General features: G+C 31.9%; 1 protein-coding gene across 6 annotated transcripts in view; it reads right to left on the bottom strand.

Moving 5' to 3' along the window:
• Window positions 1-22,307, bottom strand: part of LOC105218446 (uncharacterized) — a 63,260-nt gene that overhangs the window by 3,776 nt on the left and 37,177 nt on the right. The window contains exons 1-3 of one of the 6 annotated variants that reach the window (XM_029044271.2): window positions 20,874-21,020; window positions 18,158-18,340; window positions 17-162 (exon numbers count right to left, since the gene is read on the bottom strand). The exons of 3 other annotated variants lie outside the window; for them this stretch is intronic. In XM_029044271.2, the coding sequence (XP_028900104.2) occupies window positions 17-141 (125 nt within the window). In that variant the 5' untranslated portion in view covers window positions 142-162; window positions 18,158-18,340; window positions 20,874-21,020. Of the gene's footprint in view, window positions 1-16; window positions 163-18,157; window positions 18,341-20,830; window positions 21,021-22,307 lie in introns of those variants that run through there. 2 more of the 6 variants (XM_029044270.2, XM_029044274.2) reach the window with 2 other exon arrangements.

Genomic DNA, 22,307 nt, shown 5'->3' with positions numbered 1-22,307 from the left:
GCCAATGAGATACAACCGTCTGTAATTAGCCTCCGCCTCTGGTCGTCGCTTTATTTGGCGATTCAACTCTTTCATAAACTCCTCATTAACCGTCATCGTCATCGAATTCTGTTCTTTAACTTTTTTCCGCTTCAATCTCATAGAGAATATTATATCAAATGTCTGTAAAGCGAGAAAATGTCAATAGTTTTTTGTACAACCCCAAAGGCGAAAGCGATTTCGTAGCCTGCTAAAAATTTTGTTATTTTATTTCATTTTAGTACTATTGTTATTAATGTTAAAAACTGCATAACTCCATTTAATTTAATTTAGAATTTTTAATATTCTCTTACAAAATAATTACTAAATTAGCAAAATATAAATCTATACTTATTGTTAAGAAATTGATAAAATCACGAGGGCAGTGTGATAAGTCAATGAAATTGTTCTTTTCAAAAAAACTTATTTTTTTCAATAAAAATGTGCTTTGTCTAAATCAGTTCTTTTAATCCGAAATATTTAGTCCAGCATTTCAAAAATATTGTTCCTCTATTTTCCAAACAATTGAGACTCTGGACTAATCTCGTTTTTATCGAAATGACTGCTTAATACAGCGAAAAAATTAAGGTTTTACAAGTTTTGGGCTCTAAAAACATAAAATTCAGTCTTTAATTTGAAGAGTTTATATCGGAATTGCTACGTTCTCGACGACCGATCGGATCGATTCCAAAATTATACATTTCAGTCTGACTCATCACAAGCCTCAATGATGTTGATGAGAAGCTATATCTATAACGTTCTGATACAACTAGCATTTTAAAAAATCCATCTATCGTCCTACTTTGACCCTATCTGACAGCTTTTCGGGAAATGCTGTTGAGTGACAATACAGGGTGTACTGGAGTTTGATGCGGATCCTTTCAGATTGTTTAGTCCAGGCTGAGATGGGGCTTTTCATAAGTGTCTAGTCTATAGAAACCATTCAAGATTATCAAGTATGATTCAAGCCATTACTATCTTACCAAACTTAATAAACAGCAGGGATTTATAAATGATTTCTGACTAGAGTTGAATTAGCATTGGAATTGTATAATTTTAATGTTTGGTATTAGTGCCCTCATATTGATCCTATAAATTATTTTTCAGGCTCCCGAAATTTCGAAATTATTTTTTTCTTTTTAATCGTCAAAAGTCACAACTACGAAAATTCACTGACATATCAAACTGACCTCGTGGTTTAAAATTTCTGAAACTAAATGGAGTTAAAACAGCTTTAATGCAAATTGAACAGATGATTCCGATTAAATTTAAAGCAGCTTAAGCTGATAACTTGTCGAAGCGGAATGAAAGTGCCCAACTTTTTCTTCGGATGCTTTTATAATGACACTAAATTACTAAATATATTATTTTCTATGCAATTTGTAATAAATACAACAAACACTTGAATCGAAAAAATCGCGTTCATTTTCGAATTCTTGAAAGCTTATTGCAAGAATATTCACCCGAAGAAAAAACACCTATATTTGTTGTTTATGTACGGAAAGTATAGCTTAGGTAAATAGTTTTGTTATAAATTCACCCGTATCCCAGAACTTTCAGTGATGAATATGGAGGACATCTGGAAGTTCCCTTGAACAATTGAGGCTACTGACAACTTATCAGCGACTCTTCCAGAATATTTATCGCCCACAAGTTTTATTATGTCAGTCTCTAAGGCTTATACCAGTTGTTTGTTCATTTGGGTACCCACAACGGGTTTAACGAATTAAAGACAGTTGTTCACAGAAATACGACTGTTTATCTAAAATATATTGAAACAATGAGATATGTGAGCTTTAAAACTGTGCTGACAAATTTGTGGCCATTGCAGAAAGCGGAAACCATTTCTATGTTGGAAAGACTGAGTTCGGAAAAACTTCGGTGAAGGAGATAGAAATGGATAGAATGGATCAACATCAACTAAAGTTCCCATCAAATAATAAGAATATAAGACTAGTTGTTAGTTTGCTTACAACCATACTCACGAATTCACTACAATTGTCCACCGACTGTAAACTCTTCATTGGATAATTGTTCATTTAAGACTCATTCGAATTATGCATAATTACAAGACAATTTCAATTAGATTACAACTACAACAATTGCATTTAAAATTGCCTAAATCATATTGTAACGAACAGAGCCACAAATCAAATATCAAAATGTTCAAGCATTTAACCGAACGACTGAAGTCTGATTTAAGAGACATATACAAACATATATTGAAGAATACACACATACTCTACATGGTATATTCTCAGCTAAATAGTGATGTCGTGTAGTAAATATAGTGTCGCCTAGCGTGGGCAACTCGAGCTTTGGGATTCTTTCGAATTATGCATCTTTTGTGTGTGACTTTGGAAGACAAGTCTCGGGGAAATATTAGAATTGCTAATTGACAGCTGAAAGAACAGCTTGTGGCGTGCACATATGACAGCAAATAACTGTACATGTGTCCATATGTTGATGTGCGTTGAAATATGTTTATCATTAAGATGACTTTATGGCAGATCTCGCTTGATCGGAGCATTGTATGAATCTAGCGCAATTGACTACGCCGAGTTGCAGATGCTGAGCGATGTCTACGAGTAGGAGTGGTGATGCGTCTACAAAGATCTATATATGTACATATATGTATATATACTAATACACAAGAACATAAAACGCGGATGACCCTGTAGGAAATATATTCTGGGAGTTATTTTTTCAGTGTATAGAGTTACCACCTTTCTATAAAATTTAATTCGTAAAGTAACTTCTAAATTATTTTTATATCAATACGTGGTACTTGTGCGCGCTGTTACTTGAGTATGAAAGCTTTTTATTATTCAGTTTTTAAAAGGGTTGCCAACTGAATTATATTTATTAAGATTAAAGACAGTTGATTTAATGAATAATGTATTGTGAGTTGTGTTGAAGATTTTAGGAAATTTTAGATACATAGGGTTACCACGTTTTCATAAAATCAAAAAGAAAGTGCTTATTCAGCTTATATACATACATATATTTACATTAATGATAAAAATTATTTTAATGGAAATATTTTTAAGGGTTGCCAGCAAGCACCAAAAAGTATTTCTAAGTATGATTTAATTGTTTTACATAATCTATTAAAAACAATCAAAATATTTTGCCTGAAATATAAACGAAAGAAAGACAAGGACAATATAAAAGAAATATATACTATAAACACCAGGGTTGCCATTTGTTAATTAATATAATTTTAATAAATATTATTCTGTTTAAATTGGGTTTCACACTATTTAGAAACAGAAAATTTAATAAAAAATATATAAAACAGAGTTGGAAGCAATTAGAATTTTTTAAGGGTTGCCAATTAAATTTTAATGAATTTTTTTAATTATGTGTGGCATGAAATTGATTTAAAAGTATTGATTACATATGGTACTTTAAAATTACGATCTTTCGAGCTATATAACTTATCCACTGTCACAAAAACAGAATACCCTACAGGGTGGCTCTCCATGTAAGTACCAGCTATTCATTGCCTGTAATGCTGTCGCAAATGTTCTCCACTTAGCTGGAAGTTTAACGCAAAATTGTGATTTTCTAATTGAATTTAAATTGTAAACAAACGAGCCAACTACAACTACTTAACGCACATTAGCCCAGACAAGGCATTCGCTTTTCATTTTGTGATTTTGTTTACAACGTTGCATGTTGAGTAATTTCAAGTTAATAGGTTGAGGAATGAGGAAAGTGAGTTTTTATGGTCCAACTAATGTAAATTATAGTACATTTTCGCATTCTTAAGAGAACTTTTATTTTGATTTTGTGTCTGCGATTAATTTAGTATTCTGGGCATACAGAAGAATCTTCATTTTGTTGCTTTTACAAAAGTTAAATGATTCGCAAACAAAAAGTGTCAGATTAAGCAGATAATTGAAAATGAAAATAGTTTACTGAGAAATGAGTCATTCTCTATTGCAATTTAAAATGGTATTTAGTAGTGTAAATTAATACGATAAATTACAATCTTAGCTCATATTCGATGAAGAAATCGAGCATTTCATTTTCTGGTTTATATTAAAGATCGTTTATGAGAGAGATCAGTATAATGATGGAACAAAAAAGGACCTCATTTTATCTTGTTTGAGTTTTCAATTTACATACAAATATTTTAATGGTCAATATGTCAGGTGGGGACCGGAATACAGCCGATACTGTTAAGGATCTTCGAACACTACCAGTTTAAGGAAGTCCTAAAATAAGACCAACAATTTAATTGTATGAGACCTTTAAACTTATATTTTTTCTCCCTACGTATGCTAGAATGCACAGGTCTTATAGTATATAATGATAGCATCTGAAAACATAACTTTATAACAAACTTGAGAAAGTCGGAACCTGTACAAGGTTATGAGACACTAATACCTACACTGAATCCAGTTAATTTACAATTAGTTGGGTTGATTGGAGAACATAGTAATCTCTCTGAGGACTTATAGTGTGTAAACACGCCTGCTTGTGGTAAGTACTTTCTCAATCAAGAAGTAGTCAACTATTCCCTTCAAGAGACAATTGTTAACTAAGACTAATTTTCAATTATGTACCAAAATGAATCTATGGCATTGATAGATAAGATAATTGTGGTACACATTTAACGTCGCAATCATATAAAAATGGCAATTTGGCAATATGGCAATATAAGTTAAATGAGCGCTTTTTGGCAATATTGCAGCTGATTGTGAATTGCGTAAACTTGCCATGAATGCCACTGAAAATGGTCTCGCATAAGATTGTCGTAAAATAAAATGCATGTAAAAATGAACAGCTGTTTTGCGATATTGCCATACGTTTGCGACATTAAATGAATACCACTAATATATGTAGATAATATGAAGCTATGATAGCATAGTTGAGGCTTTGGAGAATACCATCACTTGAAGAGTAACTGTGGTTGCTCCTCCTCGGTGAAGGAAGTTATTCAGAAGATTTGCGACGATCAGCGGCAATTATCTTTTTTACTAGTTGGGTTACGTTAAGCAGTACATTTTACTATGCGAGTATGTAAATGAGCGATATGTATGTATGTCATGTATAAAAATTTTTATTTTTTATATATTTTTTCTGTAATTGATTTCAATTTCACAGTCATAAATTTTATTGTATGAACTCTGCTGCATAAATTCAAATGCATATCTGAGCAATTATAATTGCAGCTTCAAAATACTTATGTACATATATAAACATATGCTCTGAACAGATGTTAAAAATTCATAAATGAAAGTGAATTGAAACCAGCAACAAGTGTGATATCGAATTTTAGTGATGTTCATGTTTTTTTTATGATCTTGTTGCATGTGTGAGATCACTTTGCCTTCGTGTGGCAACAACTTCATCACGAATGATACACTTTTGCATATATGTATACATATATATGTGTATATGACAGACCTATGTAAGTAAATATATAAGACCGCGTCCCATGCGAACGCACGCATGCTCAATAATTCATTTGCGTAACATCAACGCACCATTATAGAGGGCGGGTGGTAGCTTTAATTATAAGCAAACACATATACGTTATAATATACAGTTCCTTTCTGTTTTGAATTTCACAGAACTATAGCTGGGACACATATGTAGATAATACACAGCTCTATGTTGTCTGTATGCATGATGTATAGCTTGAAATTGAACCAGCATTCTGGTGATCCTATTTCGTTGTGAACTGGAACCAACAATAGCAACAAACTCAACTCAACTTAACTGAAATGAACTGAATTGAATTGAATTAAATTGGAAGCATGCAAAAAAGCCATAGAATAATAATAATAACGTACTACGAAGTACTGTTATTCTCATGCACGATATTCATTGTAAAGTGATGCACGAGAGTTTATATTTATTGATATATATGACAATACGGGATAGTTGGATAAAACACAGAACTTTCGAAAATCACTGGTTCCAGAAAGAGAGAGAGAGATAAGTGAAGCTTTTCTTTAAAATGAGATTTTAGGTGTAAAAAATGTATATATCTCAATATAATTTACTAATCGAACCACCCTCGTATATTTCGTGAGTGAAGAGACATATATACATATGTATGTTTGTCGGTATCTTTTTGTTTGATTTTTGCATCTTTTGCACAAATATTTAATGTCACCACAAATAATGAAATATGAGCACATTCATTTAATAATCATTTAACTATTATATATATAAATACGAACAGACACATACAAATTTGCATTTCATACAGATATGAATGTGGATATTTGTGCTAATTAATAAACAACTTTGCATTGTGTGTCATCTGTACTTAGTGAAATGCTAATTGAATTGATATCATCACTTGATTGGAGAGCATGTTTCATGCTTAAGAGATTTTTGAATGTACTTTGGAGAGATAAATTTTAACACTTCCTATGTAATACATGGAGGGATATATGGTAGTAAAACATAATTTTTAGAAAAATTATTCCAAGAGAGATGTATGCTTTTTAAGATGTTCTGTCTCCAGTTGACTAACGTCCATTGAATAATAATTTGATCTGCAGCTTTGGATAAATTATGCTTGTAAGTTTCCTCTTTTGAACACCTCAAGGGTCAAAGGTCAGATACTTTCTGCACACCTTGTTAGTATTAGTAATGCCCAGTAATACCCTAATGAGTATTTGATTAAAGCAGGAATTGTGTGTTCTCCTTTCGGAGAAAAGATACATACTTCAATTGGTATTAAATGACTTCTAATTCAGACAGATATTATGTTAGCAGGCAATATCGCTGATAGGTCAGATTTGTTAAGTTATAATGTATAGGATTTTAATCTTGCATACAACATACGGTATTTTTTTAAGACATGTGGTTTTCAAGAAGAAAAAATGTAATTATTATTATATAAAGATATGAATTTGGCATTTAATTTTAAAAATGATTTTGAACAAGGAACTGCAGAGGCTGGCTCGAATAAATTTCAGCCGAGTGTCACAATCTATGACCACTTTTTGCAGAAATTGGGGTCGTAGAAAAGCAATAGACCAACCAACCATACTGTGTATAATTCTAGTAATAGCTGCCAAAAAAACGAACTCCGAAAAAACGATTGCCTCATTGAAAACCACTCACCTAAAAAAACACCATTTATAATATTTTATGCGAAAGTAAGATGAGATGAGATGAAAGTAAGATGATCGTATTTAAATTTCAACCGACTGGAAACTTTCCCACCACTGTATATGAAGAGCACAGCTCAATCGTTTTCACTACAGTCAGGTCTATCCTATCAAAATCGACGCGTATTCGACTTCGCAGCATTCCTTAAAATTACCTTTTTAACCGCTGCAAAAACAACAATATTGTGACTATTTAGAACGAGCATCTTCTTCACAAAAGGTTGGTATCTTTTCAAATTCTCCCATAATGTTTGTATATAGACCTCTAAACAAACCCAGCAAGAAAATAAGAGATTTGTTAATCTTTCTCAAAAAATTTTTCGATTAAAAAGAAAATTTTGTAATTCTCATTTTACTAAGGATACCAGAAAAATGTATTCTTCCAGAACTACCCAATGTGCATGACTAACAAGCTAAGAACTTGAGAGAGGTTCGACATTAGTTAACTTTCTCAAATAGAACTATGGAGACGAAACGGATTCGTTCAAAAGATAATGTTAGCGAATACTGATTTTAAGTTACTCGAATTATTAATAATTTCTCAATCGACTTTAAAATAAACACTTTGAGAGAACTCCGAATAATATTTTCGAAATTGTCTGGAACTCGTTTCAATTTCAGACCTGGACAAAAGTGTTTCAGCTCTTAAAGTGTTTGATGCAATACACGCTGGTGGAAGCCGAGGAATAGGGAGACCTCCACTCCGATGGAAGACCAGGTGGAGCAGGACCTGGCTTCACGTGGTATTACCAATTCGCGCCAAACTGCCAAAAGGAGAGGCGAGTGGCGCGCTGTTGTGGACTCGGCTATAACCGCGTAAGCGTTGTCTACGCCAGTCAAGAAAAAAAGGTGAACCCATGATTCATTCGATAGAAATTAAATATCGCCGCACTTTCTTTGATCACTATAATCTGAAATGCATTTTGATTGCTATCTTCTCCTACAAGTTCACCAACTACATTGGCTTTTATCAGATTCAAAAATTTCCCACTATGAGTATATGGTGAATCTGCAGCCAGATGTGCAACATGTGAACTTTTGCAGACGGCAGGCAACTTGTGGCACGATGTCACGGTTGCAGGCGGAGAAAATTTCCAGACAAAACAAAACAAAAAAAATTATGTAAAAAATGAAAATGCCATGCATTTCAAAAATAAAATAAACACAGAAAATGCAACTGACTGCCGAATTGCAATGCAAATGGTGCTGTAAGTTCACTCGAGTTCATGGAGATTAGTGGCTACATGTGAAAAAGAAAGTACTCACGCCAAGCATTATTATTAATCATCACCAAATGCAACAACCACAACCAACAACATCAGCATTTGTGCAGCTTCATTGACTGCGCTTTGTCACAAAGTCACGCTTGCAACCAGAAAACTAGCGGTACATTATGGCTCAATAAACAACTTTGCCCACCTCATTTATTTATGACCGGCGAATGAGTGCGAAGGTGAAACGTATCGCTTGCTTAGGCGCTTGCAGCGGCGCTAGAGGAAACTTGCGGTTGGTTAATTGGTTAGTAAAATTGTTATTGTTGTTGTTGCTATTTTGCAGCTGTGGTATTGTGTTGCCGTGGGGCCCCGTTGACTGTTGTCGGTAATCACCTGCGCATGCGCATAATAACCAATTGACGCTTTTGAGTAAAAAGTGAAATTGCCGGACGGCGACCGAAGCAATAGAAAATGCAAAAACAACAACCACTAGCAACAGATTATAATAATTGTTTAACAATTTTAATCATTAACAGCGTCGTTGCTAAAGTAAATTTTTCATTTTTTTATCGAAACAGCGAAAACGAAGCGGCTTCTTCTTCTGCTTCAAATGATTAGATAGTTGTAAATGCTGCGAATGCGTGTAACTCAAGCTACAAATGTCGTATTGTACCTGATTAGTAGGTGGAGTAGTTGTAGTGAGGTGTGTTTTGTGCAATCGAGTGAAACCTGCAGTTGTTTACTAGTTGTGTTAGGGTAGCTCATATATTTTTTGAGAGAAAAATTATAAAAAAAAACAAAAAATAATTTAAAATAATATAGAAACACACAAAAGCACACACTAAACATTTATTTATAATTGAAGATACCTACATTTTCCAAAATTTTTCAAAAATGAATGAATAAATTCTAAAAAGTACCAAGGTTTGGTCAATACATACATATTTGAACTACTTATCGCAGTATGTCAAAATGTTGTCAGTATTGCGGTCAAATCCAAATTTTTGTACATATCTAACCAAATTGGAAACCTTATACAAGAGAGTTCATCAATCAAATTGGTATGAAATGTTACCACAGTTGGAATGAAGAGCTCATTGTCATTTGAATTGAATCAATGGTAGTACTCAAATTATAATAATTTTACTGTTGTCAATTTAACACCATTAAATTTGACAAAGTGAAAATTGTGCATTAGTTTGTACGATAAATTTATTATAAATAGAATGTAAAAGGTAATTTAATTCTAAAGCATTCTAGCGAATAACTTTTAGGTTCGAATGTAATTGCCATCAGTTCGAAATATGAACTAATTTCAATTATGATTTTTTAGAAGTATCGGCTTTAGTATCATAGTTGGAGCAGATTTTTAGTTCGAATAATTTGTATATGATAAATATAAAAATATGATTTAATCCTGAAGTCAGATAATCATATTGGATCAGTTTCACATACATGAGTATTTTTATTCGCTTACTTAGGGCCTGTTCCGTTCATCGGACAGACATGTTCTGTAGTTCCTTCGAAATTTTACAAAAATTTGTTAAGTTGATCTGACTACTGGTTTGGGTAGAGAGATTTTACGATTTTTGATTTCTCTAATATTTGAAGAATTTTCGTTGCAATAAATTTATAATAGTTCATGAAATTCAACAGTAATTTTCGTAGACAAATTTCGAAAAAAATATTTTTTTTAGTTTTAATTTACTATTTTTTTTTTAATTTTTATTTAAGTGAAATATTTATTTTTTATTTAAAAGGAAAAAAAGTAGTCAAATATTATTAATACTAGTTTTTATTGACTATAGAATAATTTTAGTCATACAAATTTTTTCCAAGAAATATCCCACTGTTAGAGCATCCCTAATACTTATCTGTAGAACTACATGTGCATATACATACACATATGCGTGTACATAAATACAAATGTGCGAATGGAACATGTCTGCTTGCCTCCAAAGGTAAACAAACAAAACAAAAGCATGAATGCGCTGTGCTGTTGCAACATTACCGGCATGTTGCAAGTTTGCAGGTTGCCTTTTTGTTGTAAGAAAGGTGAAATGCTGCCATGCATCCGCATGCTAGTGCGGCACATATATGACAAACATACATATGTACATACAAACATAAATAGGTGAGTCTGAATGAAATGAGTTGTAGCTTCTTCAACATTAATGCAACTGACTGGCTGACGGTCCATCTGTTTATCTCGTTGGCTTATGGAAGCGTGTTCGGAACATATATCTACATGTTATATACATATATTTGTTTAGACTTGCCAAATGGCTTGCCACGGGCTTAACAATTTCCATGCAACGACAAAAAGTAAAAGCGACTGCAGCGCGTTGATAACAAAAGGTGCAAAAGAGAAATTACATACAGACATGCATACATACATATGTACTTGCATAGAAGTAATAAGCATGAATGAACATGTGTGAGCAAAAGTTTATTCATAAAAGCAATGATGAGCCGGCTCTTTTGTTGCCATTTTAATAAATTGTTTAAATTGTATTTAAAGACTCTTATTTTCGCTTAAACAAACCATTTAGTAGTTAAGTAAAAAAATAATATTTTTTATGATTATTATGCGCTCATTAAGCCACTTTAAAGTAGCGTTATAATTGTAATGGGTTTTTGCAAAAACTATTACTTTTTTGAAAGTACTATTCAAGTGAATATAATTACATTTACATACGTATGTAAGAGTAATATAAAACAGGTAAGGAAAGTCTAAATTCGGATGCAGCTGAACATTTTATACTCTCGCCATTTATTGAAGAAACTTACAAACATACAAAATTCACTAATAAATTCGGCATATGAGGCCTGAGGTAATTCTTTCATATTACCAGCAGGGTACACTATATCCAAGACTATACGCTCACTTAATTTTGCTAAGATTCTTACATATTAGTCAATACATACATATATGTGGAATAAAGCCCGTCGGATTTTTGAAAAACCTAGTTAGGTATATGGGAGCTAGGAGATGTTATGACCGAATTTTAATAATTTTTTTAACAGAAAACTATTAGAAGAAAACAATTTCCTTTGAATTACATTAAATTATCTGAGAGATTTACCCAAATTTTCGGTTAAAATTTACCCTTAGGCGCTGAGTTCAACATGTTCGATATCTGGGGCCTTGAAAAGTTATAGTCCGTTTTCGACAATTTTTTCACAAGTGAAGTCAGATGTATGTACTATTTGTGTAAAATTTTATTCCGCTATCTTCATTGGTTCCTTATGTCTACATGATAAAGTGAAGGATTCAGATGGAATTAAAAATTGAGTTATATGGGAAGTAGGCGTGGTTGTGAACCGATTTCGCCCATATTCCACCCGTGTCATTAGGGACACGAAAGCCAAGAAAGTGTTATATATCAAATTTTATTAAAATCTGTCAAGTAGTTCCTGAGATATGGTTTTTAACTCATAAGTGAGCGATGCCACGCCCATTTTTCATTTTGTAAAAAATCTAAGTGCAGCTTCCTTCTACTATTATTTCTATGAAATTTAGTGTTTCTGTCGTTTTTCGTTAGTGAGTTAACCCACTTTTAGTAATTTTCAACCTAACATTTGTATGGGAGGTGGGCGTGGTTATTATCTTATTTCAACTATTTTCATGGTGTGTGGTGGGAAACGTAAGACAACCGACTGCAGAAAGTTTGGTTTATATAGCTTTATTGGTTTGCGAGTTATATATAAATAACCGATTTGTGGACGGGGCCACGCCCACTTCCCAAAAAAAAAACTACATTCAAATATGTCCCTTCGTAGTGTGATGCCTTATTCCAAATTTTACTTTTATAACTTTATTTATGGCTTAGTTATGACACTTTATGTGATTTTGGTTTTCGCCATTTTGTGGGCGTGGCATTGGTCCGATTTTTCCCATTTTCGAAAGCAACCCTCTCACGGTTCTAAGGAACATGTGTTCCAAGTTTCATTAAGATATCTTAATTTTTACTCAAGTTACAGTTTGCACGGACGGACAGACGGACATACGGACGGACGGACGGACAGACATCCGGATTTCAAATCTACTCGTCACCCTGATCACTTTGGTATATATGACTCTATATCTAACTCGTCTAGTTTTAGATGTTACAAACAACCGTCATGTGAACAAAACAATTATACTCTCGTAGCAACTTTGTTGTGAGGGTATACAAATAGTTGATCTAAAAATATTTAAGTCAATGTTTTCTAATAATTTTTATAATAATGGTCTATAAACTACACACTAATTTGGCCCACTTTAATCCGATACAGTGAAATACACAACCAGCTGAGTCTGAGGATGTGGAGTACTCCAAAACAATACAGTCTTCAAAATGTGTGTATAAGAATCCATTAACCTTCTGATCCAACGTAGAAACACTTGCAAAATAATGCTAATTTCATATGAGTAGAGAATTCAGAAGTATAGTAAGTTCTAAGCTAGGGAACACTTACATAAGTGCATAGACTCTCATCTCTCATCGTTCTAATATCTAATAAGTGTGATTTATTGATCGATAATATTGAGGCTGGATCAACAGATAAATGTAGGGAAAAGTAGTTAGGTTAGAAAAAAAGATAGGAATCCAGCCATTCTCGAAATGGAACATAGTGAATTTGGTATCAAGTATTGGACGTACTCTATATGCTCTATTTAATAATATCGATAAATATCAAGGGTTGTTGCTGGCCAATCCCACAACGGATCTACATAATTGAAGCGGACGTATATATTGGTTCGGTGAATGGCTATCACCTCGGCTGCATTTACTAAATTTAAATCTAACGTACAACAGCAACAGCAACTATAAATTTGTTCCGCGGATATTGTTCCAGAGTACCCCAATGACTTAAGTTTAGCCGAACTATTCCGGTTCTTCGGTTTTTGCCTTGCTGTAGCCTTAGCTGAACCTTAGAACTCATTAACATTTTATGATATTATTATATACTGAGAAGCATTGCTTGAAATAGATCTAACGGCATTCTTAACGCTAAAATATTCAGCCACTAATTTGAAAGCCGATCAGTCCTTATAGTCGACCTCATAAATCACTATTTTCTAGGTTAAATGTGAAATTACTAATTAATTGGGGACACATGCTATCGAGATCTCCAAAAAGTTTTACCATTGCCTTGAGTACTTTTCTTTGAAGAATTTAGTTTTATTATATAAAACACATATTCATAGCAACCCACTTGTTTCAAGAAAGTCCCAGGCTGCAATTTGATGGATAGATGCTGTCGATCTTAGGTTTCAGGGGATTTTAAACTGAATATGAGAAAGTGTTTGCACTGAAAGTTTCCCATTTCTAAAACAAGGCTCCACATTTGTTTTTCGTGGCATATTATGGAATAACTTCACATACAATGCCTTCTGGGTACACTCAAATGACAGAGTTGGGATGGAATATTATGTTGTGCCTGTAATTGATTAACCAGAAACACGACTACACCCCTTCCCCCTCTGAGCAATTTCACTAAATAAAATAAAAATCTGCTATTTATGCCACAACATTTGTTTCAACAAGTGACTAGTAATAATTGCTGTATCAGCTGCTGATTCTAATGAGCGCTTTTGTAGCAACTCATTACGTTCGCAGCCATAAAACATTGAAACAATGAAATCATAAGCGAAGTCAAGTTCATTTATCAGTGAAATGAGAATGAGAAAAATTGAAAAAGGAAAAAATAAATACAAATCGAAAAAAAGAAACAGCGAGACCCAATTGGAAGGAAGTCTGTCAAGCAGCGCCTAAAGCGCCTATACAAGATCAGCGATAAGCCCAGCGAAGCGACAATAGAAATGTGCTATTTGAAGGCAGACAACTTGACATTGTTAATTGTGACTGTAATTGGTTCTGCAGAGAATATATATGTATATGCACACATACCCAGACGTGCTGTCAAACACATTTTATCGTTGCATTTTTATGATTTTGAGTTGTAAGTTTTTGCTGGGAAAGTGTACAAAATAATTATGTTTTCCCACTCCGCCTGTTTCATACAGATTCATATAGTATACACACTCCTTTATAGTCATATGTATGTATGTACAATACATAAATGATTAAATCGCTAGTCCAGCATATGATGGGAGCAGCATGTACAAATTGCCATCACCCCTTGAATGTTTGCTGGCAAATCGACTATTCAGACACTCATACATACTATAAGTGCCAGCGAATATGTTTGCACGCATGCACTTCTGTCAGCCTTTGTGTTCGCCGCACACGAAAATAGAAATCCTGCGGGTGAATTGGTGGTCGGTCTGCAGTGACACGATCGTCCCTCGATTAAAGAAAGTGGCAATAAAACAATCATTTACTCGCACACATATGTATACTCGCATGCAGTCGGAGTTGCGAATATAAATTGGTTTGCTTTAATCATAATATTTTTAGGGGTATGGCTAAAGATGATTTAATCTATTTGTTTTTTAATTTTTTCATTCAAAGATAAGGTAAAGTTTTTATCTATACTGAAATATATTTTATTGAAGATCACTTAGATGTTAAATAAAATTTCGAAGAAATAGCTGAGCAGAAAGCTCAATTTAACAACAATTCAGGAACAAGCTAAGTGTCCCATGAAAACTTCGGTACTATATGTGGTACAGGCTTTCTAGTTAAATTATGAAAATATTTCTATGCTATGCGTTGATCGCCTTATTTTTAATTCACAATGGAGAATCCGGTTGATCAAACTGATTAGAGGAAGATTAGGTTTTTTTAAAACATTTTTTTTTTAATCGAATTGAAATAAATTTTCCACAAATTTAGAAGGAGTTTAAAGTTTTGAACGATAATTATGAATTTAAATACAAAAATGTATTAATTAACAATGATTTCAATCGATTTCGTTTGAAAAACATTATTCATTTCCTAATTTAGTGTAGTAATAAAATACCTTTCATTATATACAAACATATATTAAATTGTCATTAAATTTAAATAAAATCGGTTTCTGTCTCCTAATTCTCAGGCTATTTTTAATTTCAAAATATTTTTTGTTATATTATTTACAGAATTTCGATAAAAAAATAAATTTACTTTTAATATAACTAAATCTCAGTGAGTTCACCTGGGTAATCCATCACCTAAAAAAAGCACATTATTGAAACTATGAAGTACTTTAAATTAACCGAGAATTCGATATTTACAATTAGACAGGGTATTATGGATATCTCATATTTCACTCATCCTTAATAATCAACTTCATTTCAATAATTTCATCAACATTTATAATTATCTCATATAATTATAAGTCATACCCCTAATCTACGTATTGAAGTAGGAGTGGCTTGTGAGTGTGCCAATGTGAATGCACTGAGAGTCGGTGGTTGCGTTGCTGTAAGTGTGAGACGCATTCACATAGAGTCCGATTATTTAAGTAAATTGTCAATTGTTCATAATTTGTTCCATTGCATGACTTGGGCGAATGCGTCAGTTGGAAGCGTGAAGCGTTCTCACATATATAACTTCCTAATCAACTGATCTCATATTAAATATTAGAAATTTAAATTAACGAAATCTAAATTTATGGATTGGAAATTAATGCATTACAATAAATTACTACTTAAGTAGCTTGAGGGTCGCTTAATTCATTAATCATGTTTATATTTCAGTTGATATTAACAAATAAAGTTCTCAGTCGTACCCTTATAAATAGGTTCTTGAAAATCTTTAGTAAATTGTATAACGAGCCTAATATAAATTAAACAAACCATTTCTACCATCACTATAACAGCGACTCGTACTTCCTATATTCCTACAGGTTCTCTTCTTGCGTGTATATGACAGGAGCAGTAATTCTGTCGTTCCCGGGAATAGTCGGCTCCTTCGTGCTAATTCTTTTGTTAGCTCTTAATGCACTTAATTTGTAGTTTAAAAGACTACGTACATAGTTAACATATAAATGTATGTATGTATATTTGCATTCGAATGTGAGTACTTTTCAAGAGCCTAGAGTTGCATGTGGCAGGAATGCAATGGTAGCCATTGAAAGCTTATTAAAATAATTATTTTGAATTAAAGGAAACACGAAATTGGTTTCTCCCTAACGTAATAGCTCAAACTTTCTCCTGATCATTTTTGAAAAAGCTGAACCATCCATCTGAGATCCTGAAGTCCTCTATATTTATTATTTTTTTTAAAGTGTGATTCCATTTTTTATTGTTCAAATCAGCAAGTATTCTTCTTAACCGTCTAGAAATATGACATACCATGAATAATAAATGATTAATCTCGTCAAAATTATTTGAAGGAATTCGAAACAATAGAGTATGAGCTGTCATAAAGTGATATGACAGTTGTCTTTCGATTCATTACTCTCAGTCACCTAATATTGAGAGTATGAGAGGATCTATAATATATTAGTATATGGATAGGGAAAGATCATTGGACCAAGATATACATAAATATCACTGAAAACTGTGATGATTTCATTACTCCTAAAAGAGATATTGTATTATGGCCTGCAATAAGCTAGATTATGAGTAGACATTTTCAGCATAGAGCTCTAAGTTATATAGTTTAACATATAAAAGTGTTTGACCCTATATTATTGTTATTATTATTTGGAGGAGGATAGAAGGAAGTCACATATTATTTACGGCGTTGTCGCATGATCGATCTCTGCAATCAGAATTAAAGACAAATATGTAATAGTATACTGGAATCATTTAAGAGATTTCTCTCTTATTTATATACAGTGGAACTTCTCTAACTCGAATCACCTTAATACACAAAAAAACTTCGAGTAGAGAGACTTCGAGTCATTGAATTTTCATGTTATAATTTTTCAAAAAGCTGTAAATATAGATTTATACCTAGTTTTATTTATTTACTTCGCATAAAGTTCTATTTAAATACATTACAACATGTATTCTGTAATTTTGTTCGAATGTTAAAATTTAAATTTTTGTATTATGCCCTGGTCGAAAAGTTCGATTTATGGAAGGAAATTTGAATGAAATTTTACTTCTATTGACAATTCAAGAGTTCGAGTTATGATGAACCTCGAGCTATAAAAGTTCGAGTTATGGACGTTCCACTCTGTTAATAATAAGGCAACAATGAAGGCTGGCGAAAATCATTTTAAAATGTGCAGAATACTATTATACCTATTTGACAGTTATTAACTTGATATAAAATAAATTCTGTAGATTCAACTGTTTGTGACCAGAGTTCTTCTACACCAGTACGGCACTGTTGTCGATCCAAAAAGGTGTGGATGAAACAGAATGTTTGAAAAATAGTTTCTGGAAAAATTCTTATACGACAATGGCTTCTGGTAGGACTCAGTTTAGCAGGCTTGAACTCCCCACCACAGCAACTACAAACTTATGGACCCTGATAATCCTGAGACATATTTTATTCCAAAACTATATGAGCTTTACAATGTTTATGTAAACGAATATATTTGTGGTTAGAAATTACCCAAAATCATGCATAAAATACCCGAATTTAACTGACTATTTAATGAAATATATATACATATTATATGAAAGCTTTATTTTATAAAACAATTTAGGAGAGGCTACACGCTTCTCCTGACTGACCATCGAATGATAAAAAGCTCAATGCAGATGAGTCAACCCAAATTTTCATGAAACTAAATGAATTTATTGTCAGTAAATTTGTATGTGTCTGTGTGTCGTTTCATATTATTTAAAACAAAATAAATGTATTTGAGTAGCTTGGCGAAGCATATAGTATTATACGAGTATTTTGCACTGTTTTATCTGTGCTCATTATTTACAATTTTATGCAAACTCACGCTGTTGTTGTACCACCCCGTGGCATTTTGTTCAAATGGCGATCACGCATGTAAAGATCCAGACACGTTCTATACAATTCCAACTACAATTTCACTGTTTAGATACTTGTATAATAGCAACAACAATAATAATATATATTGAATAGCGTTTCAAGTTCAAATGGCACTGAAAAGTTCAAATTGCTGCGAAATAAAAACAACAAAAAATGTTTTTTTTATTGAAAAAAAAAACACAAAATTTTCACTTTTCACGTCATTAAAATCACAAAAACAAAATTCACAAAAAAATCACAACAACACAAAAATCAGCGAACGTGGGCGCAGCATCAGCGACACACGAAGCGTCTAATGAAAATTGTTTATTTTCGTTTGCTTTGGCGTGTGTTTGAGTGTCATTATGTCTGTGTGTGTGTGCGTTGTTGGCGTTTAGATAACTCCAGCCAAATGCTAAAATGCTGTGTGACAATTTCACTTGACACCGCACAATTTAGCAAGATCACACGCACCCACATGCATGTGGACATACATACATACATACATACATATGTGTATGTGGGTGTGTGTTTGTCTTTTGAAAATTGTGAATACATGCGCACAAATACAAATAACCAGCCAGTATTGAGTATTGAAGGTTGTACTTGTATAAATATTTGCTTGCACTGAAATTCTAAATAATGTGATTATTCAAATGAAAATTGAGATAAATTAGATAAATAATATTTTTTTAGTATTGCTGGAAGTAAAGAGTTCGATTTAAGAGAGATGAGATATTTTTTTTATGAAAATAATTGCGCTTAATTTATTTTTTAATTTTCTGTTATCATTATAATTTTTTTTTTAATATGAAAAAAAATAGTTTTCAGTTTTCTGTAAGTCTATTTGTTTACATGTTTTAAGATTTTATTCATATTTGCTTTACATATTTGTATACGTATGTGTACCACTGTTTCGTAAAACAGCTGAAATTTAATATTTTTAAAATAATATTGAAATTGAATTTACTTGTTTTTTTTAATTTTTTTTTTATAATAAAATATTTTCGTTTTTAACATAATTTCAACAAATAATATTTTTTTACTATTTTATTTAAAAAATATTTCATTTCTTTTGAAATTTTAATTTAATATTTCACAGAATAAATATTTTAATTTTATTATTTAATTTTTTTTTAATAATTTTACATTTTTATTATATTTTAATTTTTTTTAATTGTAATATTTTTGATATAATAACAATATTTCAATAAAGAGTGGTCCTCATATTATACTTTTTTATTTTAAAAATATTTAATTTCTGTATTTGATATTTAAATACTTTTTTTATAAATAATATTTTTTATACTTAAATTTTATTCAACATTTTTGGTAAACATTTTAAAGATAAGTGTAACCGAGTCTAAAAAATAATCAAACAGTTTTAATAAAATTTCTTTCAATATTTCTTATTGTTGGTTTTTATTTAAATAATTTGTTTCATTAATTGAAATTTATTCAAATTATATTATATTTCAGTTTTCGATACATTTTAAAATTTTTTTTTAATAATATTTATAATATTTTTTTTTTATTTTTTTAATTAATTTAGAATAAATAATAAAAATAAATATGTTTCAAGGGCTGATAAGTTTAATTTTTTAAAACCTTACCGATTTGAAAATGAAATTAACTTTTTCTATATAATTCTTTTTAATTTGTAATAAAATTAAAAAAGTAATTATCAAAAAAATGTTTCAAAAAATATTTTGTTTCCATTTCCATTTCCGTTCTTTTCATTTTATTTTTAATATTTTAAAGGATTACTGATTCGCTTAAAACACTAAAACATTTGTATATTAAATTTTATTTTAATATTAAAAATTTTTTTTTTTATAATAACAGTTCATTTTAATATTTGACATTCCAATTTTATAAAAAAAATTTAAATTTAGTATAAATTATATTATGTAAAAATACATATATGTGTATATGTATGTATATGAGTCTCATCCGTAACAAAAATTAAAATTGAAAAGCAAAATTTTGTACACCACAAAAACTTAATTGGAAACAAATTTTGAAACTGTTTCTTATTTTTAAGTGATTATTTCCGATTAATTGTTTGCTTTGTTTTCGAATTATTTATTATGTTTTTGTGTTTGTATTTGTATTTTTTTGTTTTTATTATTTTTTGGTGGTATTTGTATAATTTGGCGTGCTTTAAAGTGCCGACCGACAACATGCGTTTAGCCTCACCGAAATAAATAGCATCAACGACCTATTTTACGCTCACTTTCTATGCTTTCCGACAATTTTTGCTAATCCGCAGGTTGTTTTTATTGTTGTGATTTCGTGATTTTTTTTTATTTAAACAAAAAATCTATTTTTTTTTTCTTAGAAGTAAACACCAAGTTTTGTAATGGTGATTATATGGAATCAATTATACACTGTTTGTATTTGTATATATGTATATATGATACATATGTATGTTTGTATTTGTATATAATATATTAATACATATACATATCACTTCACAGCACCACTCAAAATAAGTAATATCTCATCCTTTTTGTTTTGGTTGTGCTGTTTACGCTAATTTACACACACTTCGTCTGAATTGTATTTAATTTTTGTTTTATATTTTTTAGGGAATTTTTTTTTTACAAAAAAAATATATTCTTCACACTCTTCCAACCACCTATAAATGTTCCCATTTGCACCGTCTCTAATTCCTATAATACCGCAATTCTCTATCTCGATCACTAAACCCAACTGGATGCCAACCGATCAGCGCGAATATCTAACGTCGACTAAAATTGTGGATCTTCGCGTGAACAATTCATGCGTCGCGTTGATATTCATTCGTTGGCTTTTGTTTTCATTTTACGGGTTTTGGTGTTGATGCCGGCTACATTTGGGTTGTTGTGCGGATGTGCAAGAGTAATCTGTTTATAATTGTTGCTGCTGTTGTTGTTGTCACTATTGTAGATTCTACTCAGCTACTTATCAGTTGTACGGACGGGTTTTGGCGCGTTGTGAGCGTGATAACAGACAGTTTTATCAAAGATCTTTTATTAACAGTACTTTGCGCTCACTCGCTGTTAGGTTCGGCTGTTAAATAACAGCGCTGTCAGTTGCACAATTTTAACATTTTAGGTGCCTGAATATTTATTTGATGCTAGTTGCTATAACTTATGACAAGCAGTTTTGAATTTTTTCGCACATCGTGATCGTGTTAAGGGGCTATACCAGTGTGATTCTTTCAAAAAATCGTTTTTATACTCTCGCAACAAAAGTTGCTAAAGAGAGTATTATAGTTTTGTTCACATAACGGTTGTTTGAAGTCATAAAACTAAACGAGTTAGATATAGGGTCATATATACCAAAATGATCATGTTGACGAGACGAGTCAAAATCCGAATGTCTGTCTGTCTGTCCGTGCGTCTGTCCGTCCGTTCGTGCAACGGATAACTTGAAAAAAAATTGAGATATCTTGGTTAAACTTGGAACACATGTTCTCCTTCCGTGAGAGCGTTGCTTTCGAAAATGGGCAAAATCGGACCACTGCCACAGACGCATAACTAAGCCATAAATAAAGTTATAAAAGTAAAATTTGGAACAAAGGATCACACTAGGAAGGGGCATATTTGTATGTAATTTTTTTTGGGGAAGTGGGCGTGGTCCCGCCCCCGAATTGGTTATTTGCATATATCTCGCAAATCAAAGAAGATATATAAACCAAACTTTCTGCAATCGGTTCTCTTACATACCCCATTACACACCATGAAAGTAGTTGAAATAAGATAATAACCACGCTCACCTCCCATACAAAGGTTAGGTTGAAAATTACTAAAAGTAGATTATCTCACTAACGAAAAACGTCAGAAACACTAAATTCAGATTTTTTTACAAAATTGAAAATGGGCGTGGCATCGCCCACTTATGGGTCAAAAACTATATCTCAGGAACTACTCGACCGATTCGAATAAAATTCGGTAAATAATATTTTCTTGACACCCTGATGACAAATGTGGAAAATGGTTAAAATCGGTTCACAACTACAACAACTTCCCATGTAACTCAATTTTGAACTCCATCTTATTCTTTAACTTTATAATATACATATACATAGGGAACCAATGAAGATAGCGAAATAAAACTTTATGGAAATACTG

This window comes from Zeugodacus cucurbitae, chromosome 6, assembly GCF_028554725.1.
Source record: "Zeugodacus cucurbitae isolate PBARC_wt_2022May chromosome 6, idZeuCucr1.2, whole genome shotgun sequence".
Lineage (NCBI taxonomy): Eukaryota > Metazoa > Arthropoda > Insecta > Diptera > Tephritidae > Zeugodacus > Zeugodacus cucurbitae.
This window is presented reverse-complemented; position numbering and strand designations above follow the sequence as displayed.